The sequence below is a fragment of the Dermochelys coriacea genome, chromosome 17 (genome assembly GCF_009764565.3).
Source record: "Dermochelys coriacea isolate rDerCor1 chromosome 17, rDerCor1.pri.v4, whole genome shotgun sequence".
Lineage (NCBI taxonomy): Eukaryota > Metazoa > Chordata > Testudines > Dermochelyidae > Dermochelys > Dermochelys coriacea.
The window spans coordinates 5013520-5026449 of record NC_050084.1 but is presented as its reverse complement, the minus strand read 5'-3'; the positions used below and the strand labels follow the sequence as shown (position 1 = coordinate 5026449).

Genomic DNA, 12930 nt, shown 5'->3' with positions numbered 1-12930 from the left:
TGCTTTAGGTGCTGATGTTGTTTTTTCCCCCAACCCCATTTTAAGGTCAAATTCTAAAGGATGTCATACAGAAGGAACACAAGCAACTGATCTAGAGAACAACTCGGAAACTGGGGAGGTACAGGCCATTCTCTCTGAAGGCACCTCAGTAGAGCTAGAGGAAGGTAAAGGCAAGATCAACGAAAATAAATGCTCAAATACTGTAGTGACACTTTTTAAAACAGGGATAGTTGATTGATTATTTTTTGTCAAGGTCCAAATTTCTTGGTCAAGGTATAGTCAAGACTATAGTCAGACTCCAGAGAAAATATTAAAATAATAACAATAATGATAAATAAAAAGGTTTTGGGGTCCATTCAAAAGCATCTCGTGGTCTGGATTTGGCTACCCCTTTAAAACAAGAGTGTTTCTGTAAACTATGTGAAAATCTGTTTACTTGGAGGGCTGAACTTATGTTGCAACATTTTTAGTGAATAAAAGGATGACTTCTCACATATATGACATAGAGGTATGATGAAATTCAGAGCGCACAGAGAAACTTTCAAGGACTTTTTTCTTAGTTTACATTTCTGGTTTATTTTTCTACCTCTGGAGGCTGTTTTCATCTTAAGACTTAACTTTAGAGATAAGGTTTGGAAAATGACTAATTTAAAAGATGGATTGCACTGGTGTTCCTATTAAAATACAGTAAGAGACCTTATTGGGCATAAGGCTTCTGTTTGCAGGGGTAAGTCTGGTGGTGACTGGGACCATGTCTGCACAGGACACCTCTTAAGTCTAGTTTAAATAGGGTTTTGTGGTATGCAAGGTCCACTACTTCCTCTGAAAATCAGAAGAAATCACAGTTGTTGAAAGCGCGTTCTTGTCTCTTTCACCTTGTCTTTCCATGTTGGAGAAAATATTGTTGACTTTCTTATTGATATTCCATGCAGAAGTGTTTTTCATATCTTGCTAAAACTCTGCTGCCTTCCACCCCTGCACTAATTTGAATTTCAATGACTGATGAATTGTAGCTCAAAGCCTATATTAAGGTGCCAGCATCCATCTCTATCTGCAGTGTGCAATATTGTGTAGGTGTTGGCATTTACAGAAGATCTCTGTGACATAAAACTGAATTTCTTCTCTTAGTCACTGCAGCGTGATCATGATGTGTTCCTGCAGTTCTCCTGTTACAGGAGGAAGCATTAAGAGGAAAATGTGTTTTGTGGTTTTCTTGTAATAAAATATTTCATTGTTAAAACCGCATGAAACAAATATTACAATTTATTTCCTTTCAGAGAGGAAAAATTACAGAAGCATAACCATTTGTTTTCAGGTAGCTATGATTAGCTGTGAATTTTGAGAACTAGATCTTTCTTTGGGAGCATGTTTCATACCTAAGAGCAAACCCAGTTTCTCCATCTGACTTCAATCTCAGGTCAACATGTTGTGCTTGTGCATTTATACTGTTGTAATTCCAGAAAGTCTTCAGAGAAAAGGGTGGTTGAAGGATTCATGTTTACATTTTTCTTACTTAGCTCTGCTCAAAGATGACCGGGCCTAGAATTTGACAATATGGGAATGAAGCTTTATTATGCCATTTTAAGAGCCCAGTCAACTCGTGGGCAAGGCAGCTGGAAGAGCACCTGGAATTGCTGTTTTCTCAGAACCATTTGCGTTAGATCTTGTGATAAGATCTTTTGAAATGAAGGGGTTTGGGCAGGGGGTGAAGTTATATGAAGAGTTGTGGAAATCTTACTACTCACTTAGTTGACCTGAGGTGTATGGGCAAGGAGTGGAACATCTTTGTCTAGGGGATTGCGTTGCAAAACCATTGGCATCTTGTTAGTCATCAGTGCCACTCAGTCCATTAGCTGTCCTCAGCAGCTGTCTACCACTAATCATTAAGGCTACATTTTAGTCACAGGTATTTTTAGTAAAAGTCCGGGGAAGTAAACAAAAATAGTGTGGGTGGTGTTGGCATGTGGCGCAAGATCCCCGCTAGAGGAGCGGGGCTGGGCAGCTCGGGACCAGGGCTGGGGGAGGGAGGCTAGGCGGCGGCATGTGGCTCAAGACCCCTGCTGGTGCTGGGGCGGGAGGGTTGGTTGGTTGGGTGGGTTAGCAGGCTCCCTACTGGGCTCTGCACAGCTCCCCGAAAGCAGCTGGCATGTCCCTGCAGCTCCTAGGTGGAGAGAAGGCCAGGGCAGCCCTGTGCGCTGCCCCCATGATGAGCTCCTGCTCCGCAGCTCCCATTGGCTGGGAACCGCAGCCAATGGAAGCTGCGGGGGTGATGCCTCCAGGTAAGGTCAGTGTGCAGAGCCCCCTGGCCCCTCCACCTAGGAGCTACAGGGACATGCTGCCACTTCTGGGGAGCCCTCTCCCCCCCCCCACCCGAGGTAAGCGCTGCCCTGTCCCACACCCAAACTGCCCCAGCAGCAGCTGATGCGACTGGCCTAGGGGCTGCCTGATCTGCTCTGCAGCGGCTGGCTCCGGGGCTGCCCGAAGTCACAGAGGTCACAGAATCCATGACCTCCGTGACAGACACGGAGCCTTACTAATCATTAGTTTCAAGTAGTGGCAAGACAAATGGTTGTCTTCATTAGAGAAAAACAGGATGGGATATATTTGTAGAAAAATCATGTTGCGTGTTTGTGACCTCTGAATAGGAAAGTTAACCCGATTGAAATGTGCTGCTGCTTGGAGGAGTTGGCCTGTAATTCTGCTTAAAAGGCCATGACATGTCTTAAAACTACTAAAAAACATTCGGACTTCGGTTCATTTACACAGTGGTCTATTGAAGCATTGGTACAAATGAGTAAAGCAGCTAAAACAGAAAGGAAATGCAGTTACACAAATTCACACTTACACCATTTAGTTGGATTTTTATAGAGTAGCTCCTTTGAATTAAGTCTCCATTGAATAAGATAACCAAACTGAGAACATCTTTAAAACTGTTCCCCGAACATGTTCTGCTATTGATCTCTTAGTGCTTACACACTTCTCACTTTATCTTGTTCTCCTGCCAAGCCCGAGAATTTCATGTTGGTGCGTCTTGGGAAAGAAAGGAAGCTGAGAACTTTATGGCTACAGGAATCTCATTGCAGCAGGTTCTCCTTTGCTCTTTGCAGCTGGGCTATGTCAGAAGCACGTCCTTCACCTCCTGCCAGGCATGAGCAGCGATAGTGACATTGAATGTGACACAGAAAATGAAGAGCAGGAGGATGCCACATCCACCTCAGATGCGTTTAATCATGCCTTCGATGTCCAGCCCTCAAGTGAAGGTAGAACAATAATATTGTGCACTCAGGGGCAGATTTCCAAATGCTACTCCTGACATGGTTCTTGTGGGTAAAGGATACTATTTGGGGCTAAGTTATTCTCAAAACTGTACAAGTCTTAGTGCCAAATGAAGGCTTCCAAATATCAGTTGTTGCTTGAGATCTCATTTTAAAATGGAGGTAAAGAAAGCGGGAGTGAATTTTTCCTAACATTGAGAACTAAGACAGGACCAGTCTCCCAGCAGAAGTCTCTTTGCTTGAGTTATTTCAAAGTGGACTTGATTAAGCGCCAGAGAGTAGACTACATGACCTAACAGGTTTCTTCCATCTCTTAGTTGCCCCTGCCCAAGGCTGAAAGCCACAGAACAAGTGTAATGTTATGGCATTGTGGGCAGGATGCAGAGAGCATCTGCTGAGTACAGCAGGTCCTATGGTCACTGCAAAGCTGTGGTATGAGTGCTGAGCTGGGGAAGAGGCATGGGAACCTGTGGCTTCAGATTCACCATCCCAGTTGTGAGTAAAGCTGTTTTGGAGGCTACAGTAGCAGCCAGCATGTAAGTTGTAAGATTGACTCTGTCCTCTGCATAAAATCTGACTGGCTTTGGGGCAGAAGAGTGGATTTGGCCACAGTTATGTAAATTCTCAATTTTCATTGCAGAAAATAACGGTAAATGAGTAGTGGTAGCCGAAATGTCCCCTAGTAATGAGTTTGCATCTGAACTGACAGTAAACTGCTTTTGAATACTTCAGCTCAGTTTTAAAAGGACTGAAAGTGTCTACCATTTTGTGCTGTGAAAATGTTCAAAAACCTCTTAAAGGGTACTTGTAAAACCTTTACATGATTGCTAATTCTAAATAAATTTGGGTAATGGTTTGGAATAAATGCCAACAACAATATTAGTAGTCTAATATAATCAGTAGAAGATCAATGTCTTATTCTGAATCAGTAGTTTAGTACAGAACTTCACAGCATAACATTGAATGTTACATTGCTGACTTGTAAGAAAATTGAAACCACCACCAATTTGTACTCCGCTATCATACTTTTAAAATTGTAGACCAGACTAATTCAGAATAAAGGTTCCAACTTTGTATTGGTCTTTCATCTGTTAAGAATCAAATCTTAATCTCTCAAAGAATTGCTGATTATAGATCTTATTAAATTACCAGATTTTTAAATTTAACTGGTTTGACAGCTCAGTCTTTAAGGATGCCATATAATTGTTTTTCAGTATTAGAGCTGTGTTCAGTTTTTTCTGAAGGTGATCAAATAGGCCCTGAAGACCTCAGCTTTGGTACTGGAGAGGACAATGCAAGGTAATTGCTAAAATAAGAACAATGGCAGTTAACTTGACCAAGTCTTATTGCAGTTTGGTTTGATAGTATATAAAAAGGTCAAATCCAGATAAAGTTTTGCTGTGTCAAGAAACTGATACCTCCATCTGAAATACTCTCAATGTGATGCCAGTGCTCATTTACATGAAGGATATAAAGATGGAAGGGCATTATGTAATAACTAATATCCTACAACTTGTAAATACATCCCACTTTCCCATTGCTGCTGAAAGTAGATGAGATCCTGCTCCAGTTCCTTGATTTACTTAAAATGTCAAGACCTGTTAACTAATCTGCTTTGTCCGTAATGCAGTTGCTAGAGGTAATATAGCACCAAGGCAGGGCTGATTTGGGGGGTCATTAATTTAGTATTTATGTACTTATTTTGGGAATTTTTAGATTTAAGTACCCTAAATCCTTTCTAATCCATAAAATTTATAATAGCGCTACTACTATGGGTTCTTTTTAATGACTGAGATTGCATATGAACTGTCTCTTTTGGGCTAGGTAGAGGATTGGCTTGTTGACTGCAGAAGACTTGAAGAGTTGGATTAACACTAGCCTGCTTGTGTCCCTGAGAAGAGGCACACTTCATAATGCTTATTTATTCCATCTGTATTTTTCTCATAGGGTGTGCATGCACTCCACTATGCTGACTATAAAAGATTATGTAGTTCTTCCATGGCTGTTTTAAACCTGTTAATAGGGCAAGTTGCCCTATGAAAAAAATTAACAAGACTATTCTTCATGGCTTTGGCAGGTTCAAATGCAGATTCTGAACAAATGTTCAAAAGGTGCTAGAGCCTTGTTCACATTTGTCTCTTTATCATACAATTGAAGTAGAGAATGTGAGGGAATAGCCTTCCCTTTTTATTATTAATGGTATGAAAACATTGTAGTTGTATTCATAAGGATTTAAGCTATGTAAAGGTAGGGTGAAAGTGGCCTGCACAAGAGTTAGTGTTTTTCTTCAGTCTCTAATTTGGACCAACTGAGAACATTGTTGCCAAACTTTTTACCACTGCGTGTTGCGTTTGAGCAGCTAAAATGTTTTGTGAAGCTATAATGAAAGCTGAATAACTGGCTAGTGAAAAAGCATGAAGTGTATAAATGTTAGTTGTGTTCTTGTCTCATCTGACTGTACTTGCTGAAACATTAGTTTTGTATGTAATGTTCCCCAGTGTTCAAGTACGTACAAATCATATAGTTTAGTTTAAAACTGTTTGCACTTTTTGTTAATAAAATGAACATTGAAATACTGTGTGAAATTATTTTGTAGGGACAGGTATGATTGCAGATGCTGATGGGAAAGAAATATGCTGCTACCTTGTTAGTTCAGTCTGGGTTTTTTAAAATCTACATTCTGGTGGTGCTGAACCAGTATATTCAGGCCACAATCTGCTCCAAATGAAACACTGTGCGACTTCCATAACCAATAGTCCTTAGACATCCCTCATGAACCAAATATCCACCTTCCCTTCCTTAAATTCCACTTCTTTTGGTCTCTACTATAATGTGGATTTCTTTAGTCATTGTCTTGAGTTTGACTGCAGTGTTGTTCACTGTATCATCAGTTTGTGTAGCAGTGTTCTAGGCGCTCTCAAATACTTTTTGAATTCATGTTAAGGTGTATTTGATTTAACCCTCTTTCACTGGTTTTGCTAACTGGGCATTGCCTCCCATCCTGCTTCAGGAGCAGTCCAAGTTGATTCTAAGCATGTGAGACTGGGGGGAGATAAGTTGAATCCATGTTTCATGTAGGTCTTTGGTTATTCCAGTGTTACAGGGCCCCAGACCCATACACTTTGTTGCCTATGTGTCTTGCTAATAACAGCTTTCTCCAAACTCACTAGCAATTGTGCTGCCGCTTTTATGGATCTAAACCACTGGTCTGTATTCTCGTGCATCAAAGTATCAAAGAGCTGAGTCCTTTGTGAACATCTGTCAAGTCCAGAACCGTGTGTCCTGCTTGATAATTTAGAAATGAGGACCAACAGCCACCACTGGGGCTATGGAAGAAGCTGATTATTTGAAAGGTTGACCTAGGTGATACGCTTTCAACTAGAAGGTCTCTACTAGGAAAGCGTCCTGGGGAGAGAGAGCCTGTTCTTGGATTAAAAATGAAAGCTAGGTATCTACACTTATTTCCTGGAAAAATCTTTATTTTAAACAGCAGAAAAACTAACCCATGTGAGCTGCTCTGTATATAACCCTCTCTCCACTTGCAATTGTTATAGTTTCCTAGGAGTGGATAGTATTCTTTACTCCAGTTTCATAGTGAAACTGTCATCTAGAAGCTTTTGCTTACATACTGCTCAATACAATTGAGAGTGAGGGACTGGTGCATTTTCGTTAAAACAGCTTGTGAAAAATGCTAAGGCACCTAGTGTATCAATCATACACCAACTATTGCCGGGGTGTGGGCCATTAGAGTCCAGAAGCACCTGGAGTTCTAAGATATAGTGCTTGAAGCAGTGTGGAAAATTTAATGCTAACAGCAATGTTTAAAAAATACAGGGACCTAAAAATGTAGGCTAGAAGTATGCAACTGTTGCACTTCCACTAACAGGCTATTGCTGAAAATGGCACACAGTCAGCTGTTACAACTAAATGTCATTCAAATTCTGCACCTCCCTTTCTTTTTTATAAAATAGATTAAGAAAACAGTAAATACGTGGCTCCCCTAGAGAGAGGTAATATACCAATTAAGGTACAGTTTAGGGAGCTACAACCTTAAAGCATTTATACAGCCTACTCCGAATTCTAGATTTGCTTAAATTGCAGCACAGTTGTCAGATACCCCTGCTTCCTAGTCTGCGTGTCACACTGCATGCATTTTTAGTAGTAGGTAAAAGGGGCTTAACCCTAGATTGAGCGCATCAATTTGAATTCTAAACAGTAAAATCCCATTAGACTACTGTACAGAAGCAGCTTAGCACAAGGAATGAGAGTTTGATATTTGCCTTTAAATAAGTAGACCATTGAAAAGTTTAATTTTATTAAGATATTGATAAAATTTCAACATAGTCCTTATCCACAAACACTTAAATAAAATATGGATGACTATTACATGGATTACAACTGACCTCATGAGCTGTAGAACAAGGTTGTAAATGGAAAGATCCCAACACTGTAGCATAAAATTTACTCACTTCATAAAGAACATATTAGAACTGTCATGAACAAGAGAACACAAGTATCTCTCAACAGAAGCACCTAGTGTAGGAGCTGGCACCACACCTGGCGCTCTCAAAACAAGTTACTACTTTGGCAGAGATTGAGCTTGTAGTCTTCTCAAGATGCCCTAGTCCTGTTTCAGTTTCTCCTAATTTGAAAGTAAAGAAATGCAGCAAAGAAAGATGTAAGTAAAAGAAAACAAATGCAGTCAATGTGTAAATACTTAAACTAAATCTTTGTAGGGTTTTTTCTCTGATGTTTTAATGCTGGCAGGTGCAGTCTTAAGCCTGATTAACAATGACTGGAGAAGGACATGAACATTTAAGTTACAGGTTGCATTTGTTTCACTATTATTTATTGCATGCTATAAGGGTAGAAAGTTTTATTTGCTGTTGCAGAGTTATGATCCAAAGAAAGATTGCCCTAAATTGTAGGCATGAACAAAGCTGTAGTATCCCCTTTAATGGCTTTGTCTATGAGACTAGTGTTGAATGAGTGAATATACTGTGCTAAAACAGCCATTAATTTAGATCAATCTTTCTCAGTGCTACAGCAGGAATTACTCTGTGGCAGGTAGGATAGCATTGTGGACTTGAACTACAGCAGTCTCATCTGTAAACACTGAATTTCTTGTACCTCATGTTGATCTGTCCATAAACAATGCATTTTTCACTGTCAAACTCAGCTCCATTTTTGGAACACAGTCAGACAATGTACCACTATAAATGTGGTATAAGTTAAAATCTGCTTTGACATTATCCTTAAATGTTACACTGCAGACTAAACTAAATAAATAGTGAATTATTTTAACTTGCAAGGACAATTGATGGCACTTTTAAGTAAAGAAAAGTTATTTACATGTTTCCACTCACCTTTAGTGCAAACTGAAATGGGTTAACAGCTCCCTGGTCTGGTGCTATACTGCTCTCTGCAACAGCAGACATTCCTCAAGAGTTGCACATTTAAAAAGTGTACACTGGAAACTATTAGAGGGGGGATTAAATTTAATCCCTTTAAAACTCTCAGTGAATAGCATACCAGGGAGTTCTGAACAGCTTCAGACAAAAAGCCTGAAGTCCATTTCTCAAAACCAACACAATATTTTATTTTCACTACCTACCTTTTTTCCTGCAAAACGTGTTTAATAGGTAAACTGAAACTGATGCAGATTGTGTTAACTTGAAAAAGGGATACTTCAGCTCTTTATTGGAAAGGTTATACAAATATCACTACTAAGATGCACAATAAAATTACAAAAGTCAGACTGAATCTTAGAATTAACAGTTAAATACATTTATATAGATACTTTTATATGTTTTTTTTTTACATTATCACCCAGATAGACTATCAAAATACAAGATACAGAACATTTAAATATCATTAGTTAGAGGGGAACTTATTGCTTACGTTAGCAAGCAGCAAATAAGGGCACCGGATTTTGAACTGAAGAGAACTACTTACTTCCTATCACCAGTGGCATTAAGAGAAAACATTGCGTTTCACAAAGCACTGCTTTTTTGTCTAGTGTGTAGAATCAAGAGCAGCATATTTCAGACCAATAACCACTACTTTTATATGTATTATAGAATATTAAAAGACTTGTCTTACAAATGAATCTATCTACTCTAAATGAATATAGTGAAGAAATTAATACTTGCTATTTATACAATATTTTGCACCGGACCACACAGGAACTATGATGGCAATTTCCCTCCTAAATGGTCTGAGAAGCAGAATGATCATTTGTGAATCCACACCTAAAGAACTACACCCTTGACAAGAGAGCATACACTCACTCCAGTACTTTTCAACCAGTCTTTCACATTGGGAAGTTCTATCATCCATAACTTTATCTTGACATATTTACTTAAACAAGGAATTGCACTTACATCTCACCTTCCAATAAAAGTACAACTATCAAACAGACTTTCAATGTATCTTCTATATTCGTGTGAGAAGTTTAAACAATGAAAAGGCAAAAGCAAGATGCCCAAAATTGCATACTTTAGGATTCCATGGTTTCTCAAATTTTCTTAGTAAATCTGATTAGAAACATACAATACATCTGAAGAGAATGTTAACATCTAAGGCTTTGTAAGATGACAAATGTACAAGTAAATGACAATTATATTTATGGTTTTAAAAAACTGCAAAATTATTACAGGAATCTAAAACCACACTTCAGCTCCTGTTTGCTTATAGCTTTTCACTATTTCATCAAATGTCTTTTAAAAGACAGACTTAAAGAGCAAGCTGAGATCAGTAAAGTTCAAGTCTCATGGTTTCAAATAATTTAGACTCCTGACTAACATTTAAATATTTTAACAAATTCTAGCTAACTGTAAGGCTGATTTTTAAAGTGTTACTGCTAAGATTGAGTGGTATATTAAATCATTGCTAAAATTAAATGCTGTTGAGAATTACATTTTATATTCAGATCAGTGCCAAATGAGTATTCTCATAGTTAGTGTGGCAAATAATAGTGGCAGGATGCCTAATATGTTGTCTGATGCATTCAACTGGAACAGTTTTAAATTACTTTTGTGTTCTAATTAACTATTCCTTTAAGAGTGTAAGACATCACCTCAAGGATAGGTTAGTGGGTTGTTTTTTAAATAATGCTGTTGCTCACTGGGATAAACAAAATCGGCAACCCACATTTTTCATCTCTGCAAATCTAAATTTGTTGGAGCAGAGCTCTGGATTGTCAGTGCATTTTATGATCCCAGCTAAACAAAGCAACCACCCTCATTCATCTACATCCCCAGCATTTCCATTCAATTTGGGTTACTATAGCAGTCTCACATCCATTTTCTGAATCTATCCGGAACAACAAGAATTCAGTAGTAGTGTCACACACACTCCAGCATTTTATCAGCCCTAAAAACTTCCACTTTATTTTAAATTATGCCCTAAAACATAATCCTGATCAAATTGTTTATTATTCTTAACAAGCAGTTCAACAGTATGATCAGTTTAGTGACAGCATATTGTACCCGGACATTATCTCAGACTGAGTTTCTTTCAACACCTGAGATGGTGTGATGAGGATCTCATACCAATTAACCACAGTCCTGTTAGATTAAAGCCAGTTGACAACAGCCTCCTAAACTGACTAATAAAAATGCCACTAAAAGCACCAAAAAGTTATGAAATCCCCACATACTGTATCTCTAGCCATAGGGAATAATTTTTTAAAAAATAAATACTTTTCATATTCCACATTATATGTTACAGGAAGTAATAGCTAAATTAATTGTATGAACTTTAATCTGAGAACAGAGTAGAGTTTACAGCATGAATCTCTCCATTCCTAAATTACCTGTTAATGCCCTGTATGGCTTTTAGTCTTTTACCTGCAAAGTGGATGGTTTTCTATAGATTTCTCTCAATATTACTCTAAATAAACAAAGGAAAAAAACATCACCTGGACTTCTATGGAAATTCTAACCCCACACCCTTTACAACATTTGGCATTCTAAAACGGTAGCGTTCAAAAAATAGTGCTCCATAGACATATCTCAGACAGGTTCAACTTTATTTTCAGCTGCATTTTTTTCCAGCTGTTTCTAACTGTGTCTATTCACCTGAGCCTACTAACCAGCTTGTCTAGTGAATGAGAACATAGATACTTACGTGCATGTGTTTATGGGGGTGTACTTAGAGTGGCATCACCAACAGTTTTATTGTGACAAACTTTTTTTTTTAATTCCTTGGTCTATTTACATCTGAGCTGAGTTTTACAGGGAACCTTAACACAGTTCTAAAATACTCACCTTTTATTCTGGGATTGACTAAACTAGTTGTCTGAAGGGGGGATACAAGGAAGATGGTTATATTTTGCAGCTCTAATAAGGGTATGGATCTGGTGTATAATTACTCTGTCTTAGACTCAAGAGCATATTCTCACCATAAACTTTGACTATTCATCCTCCACCACAGAGAACTTCTTACCAACATCCTAATTTTACTGCCACTTCGGACAGGTAAGGACGGACCTAATCCTTCCATATGGGAAGGTTTGTGAGCAAAGAGATGTGTGAAACTTTGTTTTGAGCCTGGCTCCACGTCCCCTCTTTGCATTATAGAAGTAGAAGTGAGAGAAAGCAGAGACTCTTTTCCCCAGGGATCTGAATTGTTCCTTTTCCAATCCAGAAAAGCGTGGAGATAAACCCCCCATTCTGTAAATATGCTGCCCTGTGGAACTCAAACTAAAAGAAGCAGAATATCCCCTTGGATCTGTCGGTTCAGACACTGAAGATGCTGTGCTTTTTGGAGATTCATTCTTCACTGTTGAGCCATTAACCAAATTGACTCCCTTTGGTAGGCTAGGACTAAACACTTGAACTGGTAACAAATGTTTGGCATTCTGAGGTTGGCTTGCTTCTGTTTTCATCAGGTCTAAATAGCTCTGGTCTTCAAACAGGTTAATTTTGGACCCTATGCTCAAGCTAGTTCTATCGGTGAAGGAATCCACTCGCCCATCATACCCTAGATCTGCAGGTGCTGAGCACTGGTGTTGAGGCCATGGCCGTTTGCAATCTCCATGGTTTTCTTTATCTTCCCCACTATCTTCTTGTCCTCCTTGAAAAGAGTTCTCTGTCCAGTCTGAGTCCTCACTAACATTTACTGCTGTGTTCATGTCCCTGAGAAATACCACAATGACAGTGATGTTGTCACTGGAGCCAGCATCTCGTGCTGATGCCACTAATTTGTGTGCCACCATGCTGCTATCTCCATTATTCTCCTTCAGGTGGTCAGCAACCACCTTCACTGCCTCATCAGGATTTACTGTGTCATAGAAGCCATCGCAGGCTAAAATGAGGTAGTCTTCAGACCCATCCAGTACGGTGGAGGCGGAGTCTGCATCTCCACAGATATATGGCTTGTGCTCAGCATCCCCTGTGGAAAATGGAAAGCAAATATATTTCAAATCTCAGGTTTTTGATTGGCATTGAGCAATAGGTGGCATCCTGGAACCCTTTTATTTATTCTTAGACAAGGAACCAATTACTCTTTTCCCTAAATTTAGAGGAGTCTCTTGGTTAGACCAGCATCTGTTTTCCAGAAAAATGGAGATAGTTGTTCCCAGTTCTATTTATCTGTTGTATTACACAGTGTGATGAATAGAAATCAAAAGTTAATTAAAACAGGGAAGAGA

General features: G+C 39.0%; 2 protein-coding genes across 15 annotated transcripts in view; one reads left to right on the top strand and one right to left on the bottom strand.

Moving 5' to 3' along the window:
- The window catches only part of TRIM37 (tripartite motif containing 37), a 51606-nt gene extending 45758 nt beyond the window's left edge, over window positions 1–5848 (top strand). For 5 of the 12 annotated variants that reach the window (XM_043499633.1, XM_043499628.1, XM_043499635.1 and 2 more), the window contains 4 exons: window positions 46–170; window positions 3087–3260; window positions 4490–4574; window positions 5100–5848. In XM_043499633.1, coding sequence (XP_043355568.1) covers window positions 46–170; window positions 3087–3260; window positions 4490–4574; window positions 5100–5103 — 388 coding nt within the window. In that variant the 3' untranslated portion in view covers window positions 5104–5848. Of the gene's footprint in view, window positions 1–45; window positions 171–3006; window positions 3261–3592; window positions 3812–4489; window positions 4575–5099 lie in introns of those variants that run through there. The other 7 variants (XM_043499632.1, XM_043499630.1, XM_043499631.1 and 4 more) reach the window with 5 other exon arrangements.
- A 3256-nt stretch (window positions 5849–9104) lies between these two features.
- The window catches only part of PPM1E (protein phosphatase, Mg2+/Mn2+ dependent 1E), a 76153-nt gene continuing 72327 nt past the window's right edge, over window positions 9105–12930 (bottom strand). For all 3 annotated transcript variants that reach the window (XM_043499638.1, XM_043499639.1, XM_043499637.1), the window contains one exon: window positions 9105–12671. In XM_043499638.1, coding sequence (XP_043355573.1) covers window positions 11737–12671 — 935 coding nt within the window. In that variant the 3' untranslated portion in view covers window positions 9105–11736. The remainder of the gene's footprint in view (window positions 12672–12930) is intronic.